Here is a 12,625-nt window from a genome sequence, read left to right as displayed (position 1 = left end):
CCGCTGAAAAGGACCCACTACGGACTATATCAGGGGTGCCCAAAGTGGGGCCCGCGGGCCAAATTTGTTGGCCCGCCAGAGAGTGACCTACTTTTGCGCAACATGTGGTTAAAACTAACTCTCTTCCATTCATTCTGAATGGTAAATTTGGATGCAGTACACTTTTTGACCACCCGCGTCAAATTGGGGGCGCTGTTTCACTCCTTTCGCAAAGTTAAGGAAACACTGTTGTGGTGTCTTGGTTCAATTACAGAGTGTTGTAGCAGCAACTTTCACAGTTTTCCAACTTTTATTGCAAAGGTTGTTGACGTCAACAACAGTATATGTTAAAAATTGACTTATAAAATAATTGATGCTGAACTGACACTTTCAAAATAATCTAATATGGCATTTTCTTTGAGTTAATGAATGACTTTAAGTTACTGTAGGTGCTGTAGATACAGGTATTTTTTGCACTAAATTGCTACAATTGTTGATTTATATATAGCATGTTATTTGCATGAATAGAATCAAATGCAAATGTTGGCTATTAAAAAAAAAAAAAAGTAAATAAAATAAAGTAACTTTATAATTTGCAGTTATATGTGTTTCGTGCTTGACATCGCCGTGTTTGGCCCGCGACTCATTTTGGCCCTCGGAGACAAAAAGTTTGGGCCCCCCTGGACTATATGATCGATGCCCGCAAGAAATCATCCGCAGACGCAAGCAGCGACTTCCATGTGAAAAGAAATGATGAACAAAGGTTAAAAAAAAACAATCATTACAGTAGACAAATTATTCATTGACACGGACGTGCACAGATAGAGTGGTGGTGCTCAAGCAAGTCAGCGGTAAGAAGTCAGTAACTTAAGCGCTTCTGTTTTGTCGTGCTATAAAATGGTCTGAAAATGATCTGTTGTATTCAGAGTAAGTCGGGGCTGAGCGTAGACCAGGGCCAGAGCAGTGTGAGCTGAGCTGAGGAGACAGAAGAGTGAGGAGGGCAGAGAAGCGTGAAGAGGAGGTGCCTGGGCTCTGGACTCGCTGTGCATCTGTGGGAGGAGCACAGGAACATGAACTGCCCAGTGGATCATTGTTATTAAAGATATTTTTCACATGGACAAAGCAATGATATTGACAAACCAGATGTTTTAAGTGTAAGCTATAGTCCCTATTATTATTTATTTTTTGCGCTAATCTTAAGTGCAGTTCTTCGTGAAAGTCCTACACCGTCCTCTAAAGTCTATCTAGTTTCTTACCACCCGCCAAAACCAAATCCATTCTCTCCTCTATGCCATTGTCGTCACTTTTTATTTCCCTTAGGTGTTTTTGTCACTTTTTTGTTACTTTTTTGCTGTTCTTCTGTCACCTTTTTGCTGGATTTTTGTCTTTTTTCTGCTGGATTTTTGTCATATTTTTTGCTGGATTTTTGTCAGTTTTTTGCTGGATGATTGTCAGTTTTTCTGCTGGATTTTAGTCTTTTTTTCTGCTGTATTTTTGTCATTTTTTTGCTGGATTTTTATCTTTTTTTTGCTGGATTTTTGTTATTTTTGTCACTTTTTTTGTTGCATTTACATCCTCATTTTCTTCTCGTTTTTTTGACTCTGTTTTGAAGAAGCTTTTAGATTTGGAGAAAACATGTTCAGGTGGGAGTTAAGAGGTTAATATTAGGTCCACAAAATTGGACATTTTATGTTGCTGTGTTAATCGATGGTCTGTTAGTGTCACTAGTTACAGAAAAATCACATCTTTTTTTTTTTTTTCGTCTCGGTTGAGCACCTGCCCCTCACTCCACTGCATCGACAGACAACTATTCAAGGACAAGGACATTACACCCTGGCTTTACTAACTGTTTTCAACAATATCGATGCCACTGTAGGCCACAATAATGCACCCCGCCCTTCTCTTTACTCTCTTTACCGAGGTCAAAGTGGGATAAACCTCCAAAAGTGGTACGGAAACCAAGAAGCCAAGATCCTGTGGGACTTCCAGATACAAATGGACAGAATGTGAACCAATCCATTATTGTGATGGACAAAGAGCAGAGGAGAGCCGTTGTGGTAGTGGAAATGTGCATGGAATTGGAATTACCTAGTGATCTTGGGTGGAAAGTGAAAATGACCGATGTCCCTTTGAGTTTCTATGCCCGTGTCTGTAATCTGCCATGTCGATAATTTGAAAAGTGCCTTTTTTTCGTGGAAGTCCTCAGGGAATCCTAGTCCCTTGCGAACTGACGCGTCATGGCACGTGATCAACAATCAAAGCATTACTCTGACCCAAAGCAAACTACGCTAGCAATGCCAAGTGTTTGCAACATCAGGCAAAAGGAACTCGAGAAACTAGAGGCCTCCGTGGTGCTCGTGGTCATCGGTTTCTCTTACCACTAAACACTCTGAATCCAAGCCGGGCTCTTCTGGTTGAATAAGAAATAATCAGATTCCCCGCGCCCCGCTCTGTCGTGGCAGTTTGAAAGACAGTCCTCAGTGTTGTTTGTTTGCTCCGCCGGATGTGGACAGCAGAGGTGCGCGGCTGAAGGGAAAGTGCCATGCTGATTTATTTATGGCGCGGCTCGTCCTGTACCATTTGTTGGAGTCTGACATGTTTTAGCCCCGTGCTCTCCATCTGTGGACCGCGGGCTGTTGCTGAATACTGCATCAACAAGATATAAAAGTCATCCTTACAGTTTCATTCGAAGGTTAAGGGAAGTTGAGGTTGTCCTCATTTGACGCATCCCGGGAGCGCTGATCATTACGCCGCCGTGTCCTTAGCTCGTTAGACATACTTGGTTTATTGATTGAGCGATAAATTTGATGAATTGTGTCCATGGTCTCTGTTTCTTCTGTGGTGTGTTCAGTCAGTGATGGTGGTCGGAGAGGTCGTTGGCATGGATTAGTAGCCTCGTCTTGGTCAGCGTCAAGGCATCTGTGGCGACAGAAAGAGCTTGTTCTGAATGTAGAATGTGTCATGTAGAACAGTGTTTTTCAACCAGGGATACAGGGACTGCCCCTTCTAGAACCGCCACCTTAACGTGGTGGAGGGTTTTGAGCGCCCGAATGATCCGAGGAGCTCTGTTGTCAGGGGCTTCGTGCCCCTGGTAGGGTCTCCCATGGCAAACAGGTCCTAGATGACGGGTCAGACAAAGAGCGGTTCAGAAGCCCCTTATGAGAGACCAACAGGCCTGGTTAGAATCGTGAGGCCGTCTTCCCGTGGACCCACCACCTGCAGGAGGAGCCATAAGGGGCTGGTGCAATGTGATTTGGGCAGCTCCAACAGCTGCCCCCACGACCCGGCAACGGACAAGTGGAAGAAAATGGATGGATGGTTGGGGGGTATTTCAGGACTTGTCAGGGGGTTCTTGGAATTATTTCAGATTAAAAAGGAAGATGACACGGACTACTATTAGAACTACTGTTTAAACAACATTTTGTTCCCTTCTAAATAATCTGCAACACCCTGGGGTAGGCGGTTCGTACGTTGAGTACCTCTGAAGGGTTCAAGGGGCCTGCAAGACAAAAAAGGTAGGAACCACTGATGTAGAACTGTACCAATTTGAGAAACTTTAGTATCTTTAATTTAATGAAGACGAAGCCCTTAGAAAGAATAACAAAACAAGTGCCTCTCGCAAGTGATCGTTTATCGTGCCGCTCCTCGTGTGTGGTGTCCATAGACTGTAAAAAATAATGGACGTCTCCACCTCACTCCTCCCCGTTTACCATAATGACCACGCTCGAGGGGGAATTCATGGCGGATTTACAGACTCCCCCTCCCCAACTCTGATGAAGCATGTTCCTAAAAAGGACATAAGGGCGGGATCTTCACCGTAGACTCGGCCCTTGCGTGACGTGTAGCTCGCGCTGCTCCAATGCTAACAGTCCGACCCTCATTAAGTACGAGATTTCAAAAATTCTTTTTACGAAAACCAGCCTGGTTTCTTAAATTGTGACTAACCCAGCGTTATCTCAGGAGGAATATCAAGCCTAGTCTAGTGTTGAAAAAATTGAAACGAGGCTTTAAAGTTGTTTTTAAGGTGTCTAAACTCCAATGCTTTGTAATGGGGGACTAGAGGCGATATGGAGGTACTACAGCAATGGCGGCCCCCAGTGTCGTGGTCATAAAGCAGAGCAGCCAGCGCCCATTGGTGGTGTCAGTATGACTGTGTTATGACTATTTGCTCTTTGTCAAGCCTCCACTGCGAGCTGAGACTCATATCCACTCAGGGGTGGACGGGACACAGGGTCAGACTGAGAGACCCAGTGGCCGTCGCACTTTGATCAGATCAGAAGCGATTGAGCAGTCACAATGCATGCACGCTTCAACAGCCTCGTCATAAAACTGTTCCAAACTTCATACAGTCTTCACGTAATCCATGATCCGCTCCCCACAGCCCGAGCTGATCGGGCCGTGTGGGTTGAGAGGAGAGCGGTGCCGGTGCCAGTCACAGGACAGCTGAACACATAGTGTGTGATCTCTCATCATGTCTTGCATTTCTCAGTCGTTTAGTCTGTGGTTTCATATGAGTGAGAGATTGTTCATTGTGGGGAAATGCCCTAATGTGTGGTCTGTGCTCTTTGTATCGCAATTTAAATCACAAACAATTTTACAATCCTCTAGTGTGTAACAGGCCAAACTTTGTCCATAAATCTTGTCTCTTCTCCTCCCCTTGGCAACTCCTGTCATTGATCTAATTGTCTCTGCTAAACTCAAAGTTGATTGACTTTCACTGTCCTTGGTACTGAACTTCCATTAGATGAAAACATGACGTGTGACTGGCAGATTCTGTATTAGTCCCCATGGGGGAAATTTGCCTTCTGCCTTTGACCCATCCTTTGCCGTACCCATGGGTCCATCTCTGGAGCTTGGATCTTAGTCAGGCACAGCTGGTTCATTATCCTGTTGGACATGTTTTAGGTTTATGTGGTAACTCATTTCCTACTAACTCCTCATATTGATTGGCCTCTATGGTAAGACTGAGTTTCTGGCTTGTTTGACCGACCACAGTGAAGTGTGAACTCAGCGGTAGTTGCTTCAAAAGGTTCCTAAGAGCACATGATTTGCTGTCATAAAAAATATTTTTTGATAGAGTCTCAGAATATCCTAAAGGCTCTGTCCATATTGCCCACTTCTCCACCAACTTATTGATTTTTTCTTATAAACTTTTCAGAAAAACAACACATAAACTAGTTGAGTTTCTGCTCACGCTCTTGCTCGGAGTCCACTGCTGCTTTCTCAGACTCGCTGTTGTTTTCACGTCGTCGTGTTGTGACAAAGTGCAAAGTTTAAAAGGTCGAGGAACCTGACTCGTTTCTTTCGTACACTATAAATTACATTTGTGTCTCGAGGCAAAAAGCTTCCATGCATCTGTTGAGAGCGCTCTGAACTTCCTGAACTGCATCTTTTATTTATGGACAGAATGATCGACCACGCGGTGACAGCATGTGACTCTCCGCACCCTTCTGCTGCGACCAAAGTTTTAGAATCCCAGCTGGTCTTTTGCTGTTTCAAAAGCTTTCATAAGAATAGTAGTGGTTAAGTCACGGTTATTTACTTTCAGACGAGACGAGAATACGAGAGGATAGGAGGTTTGCTGGCAGAGTGGTTAGTGTTTTTCAGACCAAAAAGGTTGCACATCCTCCCTATGTGAAGCTGAGTGGCTCACATGTGGGTGCAAATTCAAATGAGGAAGGTGAACAAACGTATCAAGAAGGCAGGCTCTGTGGTGGGATCGGTTCTCCCAACAGCCCAAGTGTCCGAGGGAAGGATGCTGTCAAATCTCCAAGCCAACATAACTCCTTCCACCCCATTCATGCCCTGGAGGTGATTAAACACAGCACACAGCACCATCAGACAGAGACTGAAGGCACCAAGTGCCAATCTGAACAGTTCAGAAAGACCTTTATTCCTACGGAAGAATCAAGTTTGTCTGCTCTGCAGTCGCCGAAAACAAACTCCTCGGCGTCTGTCTCACACAGACTATTCTCATGCAGACTATTCACACCGCTAGTAAGTGTTTCATCCAGAAGGCTGCTGCTCGAGTCCTGCCAAGAACCTTTAATAAAACTTTCAATCCTCGGAGTGTGCCCAGACTGCGAGGACAATGGATTAGTAAATGAACAAATACTAGTGCAAGAGCGTAATGAGGGCCAGTTTACCCACGAGTGCAGAGCGCAGTGGTAAACTCTGAGCGCTTCACGACACACAGTGCCTATCATGCATAAAGAGCTGACAGAGGCATTCATGTATACAATATCTCCATAGTCTACATGCTCTTAAAAGTGGTAGACACCAACTGACAGAAACATGACTAGTTTTGATCGAAGAAACCGAGTTTGAGGTTACAAAACAAAGTCAGAAGGCTTTGACATTCACATCACAGAAACCAATTCAAGTTAAAAGAAAGAAAGACCTTATTTTTGCACTTAGAAACTAAACCAGTAGTGCTCAAAGAGTGGCAAAAGAAGTTGTACTGCAAGTTTAACAAGTTCGCATAATTCAAATCTCAAAAACGAACATTTTATTGCGAGACTGAGCTGACATTACAGTATGTTTCCAGGGCTAAATAAATTAAAAGGTGTGGGGAATGGTTTAAACCCCTCTTGAATGTTTGACGACATCGACTACCGATTTGAAAAGTTTGGACACACCTGAGCTAAACCTTTCATCTCCTTTTTTTTTACCCAGCCTGCAGTGGTTTATCGCTGGTCTAGTCTAATGTAGAGGCTATCGATATGGTCGAATGTATGAGTGTCACGGCTCATGATGTGTATCAAGCCATAAAAAAGCTGACAGACAATAAAACCTGTGGTGCTGATGCTATTTTTGCTGAACATCTGAAAAATGCCAGCAATAGACTATCTCCCCTTCTGGCAATTTGCTTCACCAGCTGTATGACCCATGGGATTCTGCCTGATGCACTCCTCTCTATCACCCTGGTCCCAGTCATAAAGGACAAAGCGGGTAGAATGGGAAGCTCGGACAACTATAGGCCCATTGCCCTTGCCAGCATTGTATCAAAGGTCCTTGAGAAAGTACTGTTGTGTAGATTACAAGATGTGATATACTCTGCAGATAACCAATTTGGTTTCAAGGCAAAGCATGGCACAGACTTATGCATATTTGCTTCAAAGGAAATTATCAGAAAGTATAAGAGTAAAAACTCCTCTATGCTCATATGCTTCATTGATGCATCCAAGGCATTTGACCGTGTGAACCATGTAAAGTTATTTATCAAGCTGCGTCAGCGAGGAGTACCTAAGTATATTTTGAGAATCTTGGCCTACTGGTACGCCCACCAGGTGATGCAGGTGAGATGGGGCAGTAGTGTGTCGGCTCCATTTGGTGTTACCAATGGAGTGAGACAAGGTGGAATCCTCTCTCCTGTACTGTTTAGTTTGTATATGGATGAATTGTCACAACTGTTAAATGTGTGCAGGACCGGCTGTATGATTGGGTCTACTCTTGTAAATCATCTCATGTACGCCGATGATGTTGTTGTTTTTAGTCCAAGCAGTGCTGGGATGCAGGAACTTTTAAACGTGTGTTCCAAATATGGTGTGGACTATGACATCAAATATAATGCAAACAAGAGTGTCATAATGATTTGCAGAACAAGAGACGATAAGGTTTTGAACTTTCCGTCATTTAATTTGTGCGGGAATAATCTGACCTTGTGCAGCAAATACAAATATTTGGGACATTTTATCTCTGATGATTTGGCAGACGATGATGACGTGCTCCGACAGTGCCGCATGATGTATGTGCAGGCTAATATTCTTGTGCGCAGGTTTGGTGCGTGTACAAATGTAGTGAAAAGGACACTGTTTAATGCCTATTGTACCCCACTTTATACAGCACACCTGTGGTCAAACTATAAACGTTCGAGCATACGGAAACTTAACGTGGCATATAACGACTGTCTAAGAATTTTGCTGAAAAGACCTCGATGGGAGAGTGCCAGCCACTTATTTGTTTCTGCTGGCATCCGAACTTTTCATGCTGTTTTGAGAAATTTAATGTACAGATTTATATGTCGGCTCAACAACTGTGCCAATATGATTATTATGAGCTTGACAAACATCAAAGTCAGTGCCACGCGCTACCAGTCTGAACTGTGGCAACATTGGTACAGTTGTCTGCTCTAAATGTTGTTGTGTGTTTGTTTTTTCGTTTTTAACTGGACCTCGAGTCTGCAATAAAGGTTGATGATATGACCTGACACTGGGCATTCACTCGTCTTGTCTTTGTCCAGTCTCCCAAAGTGAAACGATGCTGTTTGGAGTAACAGATCAAGAAGCTCTCCTCTGAAGGACGTAGGAGCTGGGTGTCCTGTTGACTGTTTTCCTTGTCCATTTTTTCGACAATTCCTACCACAAGATTACATTTTTAAAGCACCAGTTGACAGTTTTTGTGGTTCTGATTTCAGTCTTTGATCAACCGTTCTGAATTTGTTCGATATGGCAAATTACCAGAACAAAATTGCGGGTATAACGTTGAAAAATCTGTCAGAAATCGAACCGGTATTTGCTGAGGACAGTTTTGCTCCGAGAAGCGGCCGACCTCATGTGGCCCGCTTACCCCAGCGAGCGCCGGCGCCTGAATAAGTCATCTGAGCGGTTTCTAAAATGCTTTTTGCACTGTCCCACTTTACTCACGAGTGTTAATGCAAATCTGGGGAGAGCGTTACTTATTCATCGTCTAATTTCAATTTCAAAGTCGCAGAAGTTTGTGGTCGTGGGAAATATAAAATGCTTTTCTGAGTCATTGCTTGCAAAAATCCCCGCACCATCTGGCCCCGTGCCTGCCGCTCTCGACGCGATCAAATATTTAAGTCCAGAAGAGTCGGAGATGATTGTAGCCTGCGCTGTTACGTTTGGGTCGGGCGGCTCGCGCTCCCAAAGGGGTGACTAAGCACACTCGCATGATAGGCCCAACAAAATGAGCGCATGTAAGTCAATCTCGCAGACACGGCTTTTTTGCATCGCTGTTTTGTACTGTGAAATGTTGCTGTTCTATATAGTACAGTCGCTCTAGGAAAGAGATACCTTTTTTCCCCGAATATTGTCTCAAGTTAAACATTTAATATTGCAATAATGATATACTTGTGATCTTTTTTAACTGGAGGGTCCATTGACTCAAAACAAGACTCAAACATGTGTTGATCTTAGTCAGATGGAAGACAAAGGAGATTCTGTGATGTGGGTCTGCTTGCAGTAGGGATATTGTGTCACCCAATATAATCATCTGGGAAAATACTGGGAAGCCCAAGTTGCAATTTTTTCTGTAATTCATAGTCAATGTGTCAGAATTAGAATGTATTTTATTGTCGTTGTGAGTAACGGTACAATCACAAGCTAGTATTTGTCTTTTCTTTTTTTTTGCAACATAAAACAGAAAATCTCTGTATGCAAAATATACACTATAGACAGCAGTTTTAAGGGGTGAATAACCACATAGTGCAAATATAACTGCAAAAGGCAGGGGACTGGTTATCTAGTGTTCATGAGTCGGATGGCAGTGGAGAAAATGCTCTTCTTGGCGGTAGGTTCTGGTCTGGACAGACTTTCATTCAGTGCTAATATCTGTGCATGTCATTGCCAGCAGATTGCATCTAACCTGGCAAGAGCCAGATTGATTGATTGATCAGTGCTAATAACTTTAGCACTGATGCTAATAACTGTAGCACTGATTTCAATATGAGATTGCCCCGGCTCAAATCGTTTGGAAGAAGAGAAGACAGACTTTTGCCGCAGCATTTGATTGGTTCTTGTTTGAGCCATCCATAAGTCTCAAAATGACGTTAAATATTTCTTTTTATATGCTATGTGCGTCTGAGTCTGTAGTAGCACCTCGTGTTTTTGTCACCACATTGTTCTACTTAGTATCGATACTAAGTAGAACAACGTTGTTGACAAGTGACATCCGTTTTCTCAGGGTAACACAGTCATTTGATTGGCCCAAACCAGAGCTGGTTTGCATTCAAACAGAGCGACGGGAGCAGCACCAGATCGATTATTCAGTGTTTTTGACCTCACAAATACTGCAAAAATACTGCTTGCAGCCAAGGTTAGAACACTGGCATTTACGGATTATACTTGAAACAATAGTCGTTTCTAGCAAGACTCGCTTACAGTTGTCCTTACTACTTACAAAATTATCATTATTTTTTGTAACAATTACAATATTTGCAATTATTGTGTTAAATTGTGTTAAAGACAAATGGCAGTACTAACTATTTTTGGTTCTGTTTCCAGATGAAGTCAACAGAGGTGGACCAGGGGCTCTTCACAGACAGCTACTGCAAAGTGTGCAGCGCTCAGCTCATCTCCGAGTCGCAGAGAGTGGCACACTATGAGGTACGTGCATGTCGGGTGCTTTCTTTGCCCTGGCATTTCCCATTTGTGCTTGGATGTGGCCGGTGCTGTGAGAGCTGTATTTGAGAGTGCTGTCCAGTGGAGCGTCTGCTGCAGCTCACTCAGTGTCAGTGTGGGTTATCTAAGTGTTACCGTGACCCAGGGCCCTTCGCTGTCTCCGCTGTCTGACACGGACTGTAATACAAACTGAAGGGCCTCATATAGAGACCACAGTCGGGCTGAGGGTGCTGCTCACGTCCACTCTCTGACACCGAGCATAGATCACTCAGGACAGGGCTGCGAGGCATCGGGGCCGGATATTCGGAAGAGCAGAGCAGTGTGCGGCGCCGGTGCAGCAGCCCCTTTCTGTGTCTGGCCACTATTGTCCATATTTCAAATCTTTGCTCCCACTAAGACAATCTGCAGACGCTGCCATTTTAAATACTCAAGTTTGAACTAATTTAGATGTTGGATATGCACTGGAACTCTTTTTTAATGACTAAGTATTCTTGTTTGACTTGAATTTGAATTGAACTAGAATTTGTCATCGCAAGCGTACACTGAAAAAAGTACCATGTTGATTTAACACAATTTAATTGTGGACATTGGTTCCACACGTGTAGTTTGTGTAGATGCTACATGATGCAAATTGTGTTGCATCAACATGAAGTAATTCTGAAGAATTGACACTATAGATTTATGTTCAGTATGCAGAACTAAAATGTGTTAAAACTACTCAATTTCAGAGGGTTAAATCATGTTACCCTTACATAATTCTAATCATGTTGTTCTTACTTGATATTAATCATGTTGTTCTTACTTGATATTAATCATGTTGTTCTTACTTGATATTAATCATGTTGTTCTTACTTGATATTAATCATGTGACTTTTACATGATTCTAATCATGTGACTTTAACGAGATACCTCAAATCTATCACACATCCTGTATTCTCATTAACCTTAACTGAAGTAAAATACAATTTACAATAAATGAAGGATGACAATGCAAATGAAATGCATACAAAATGAGAAACAATTTCAATACTTTTTTCACCTTTATTTGATATAAATGTGAAAGAAACATAGTGCCAACAAATGAGCATAAAACTGCACTTATGTACGCTGTAAAATCAGTGTCAGTGAACACACAAAAACATGTTTGCTGTGGGAAGTTGAACGGGAAGCTCTGAAAGGTCCTTGCTGTAGTGACATTTCCATCCCTCAGTTGAAGTTAGATTGAAAACGCGTTTGTCTTACCATATGCTATATTGTCCCATTATTCCCCCTTTTGCTATTTTTACTTCTCTGTTCAAAATATAGGAGCCAACAGCAAAAGTCCAGCCAGACTGCATAAACCAGGTTCAGTGAGCCCTGCTGAACACTATGGGGGTGCCACACAGACTTAGTTCATTGCTCTAATACAGTCTATGTTTGGAGGCTGAAGCTAAGCCCCACCCCCCCTCAGTCCATAAAACACAACTCCCACAAATGCATCAAAAGATACAAATAATTGCCAATATAAAACAATGTATAACCTATTACTACCTTTTTGTAGATAAACATTCTGACCATATCCATGAGTGCTTTAGGAATTTAGATTCAAACTTTATTTTTTTTAATAGATGTACCATAGATTTCTCCCTCATCTCCTCACTGTCAAAAACAAGTCAGTCAAGACTTAGTCAAATGATTGTTTTCAGTAAACAATAATTCAATGCACAATTAGTCCCACATGGACAAAGCTCAGACTTGTTTCTTTGAGTGAATTTAAATCATATGAAGTCCACATAATTTTAGTCCCTTTTACTTTTTAGTTTTTGAGTCATTTTTGGTCTTATTTTAGTCAGCAAGAATATTACTGACAAATAAAATAGAATTTTAGAAGACAAAATAAACGCAGAAGCATTGGCCAAAGTTTAAATGCTATACAATGTTGACAACAACGCAGTACTGAACCACAGCTAATATCTCTCCAGGAGCCCAAAAAGACAAATGTTCATTTACATTTTCAGGGCGCAGGTTTTTCTGGACAGCAGAGTTGGCTCCAACTCCATGACGAGTTTATTCTCACTTTAAGGGCCTCGTTCTCCGGGTCATGGAGGACGACCTCACCTCAACACATCAGAATACTCCAACTTTGGATCTTGCCTGGTGGATCCTCACAGCGGTGGCCTATTCTGAGCTTCATGTCCATGTTCTAGTGGGAATAAAAATAATAATAATTAAAATAAAACATGTTGATTTACAATGTTACAAATTCATAATATATCTTGCATAAATATTGGACAATAATCAGTCTT

General features: G+C 42.4%; 1 protein-coding gene across 1 annotated transcript in view; it reads left to right on the top strand.

Moving 5' to 3' along the window:
- Window positions 1–12,625, top strand: part of LOC306972284 (zinc finger matrin-type protein 4-like) — a 278,469-nt gene that overhangs the window by 37,450 nt on the left and 228,394 nt on the right. The window contains exon 2 of the mRNA XM_079568843.1: window positions 10,224–10,325. Coding sequence (XP_079424969.1) covers window positions 10,224–10,325 — 102 coding nt within the window. The remainder of the gene's footprint in view (window positions 1–10,223; window positions 10,326–12,625) is intronic.

Source organism: Gobius niger (genome assembly GCF_951799975.1).
Source record: "Gobius niger genome assembly, chromosome: 1".
Lineage (NCBI taxonomy): Eukaryota > Metazoa > Chordata > Actinopteri > Gobiiformes > Gobiidae > Gobius > Gobius niger.
This window is presented reverse-complemented; position numbering and strand designations above follow the sequence as displayed.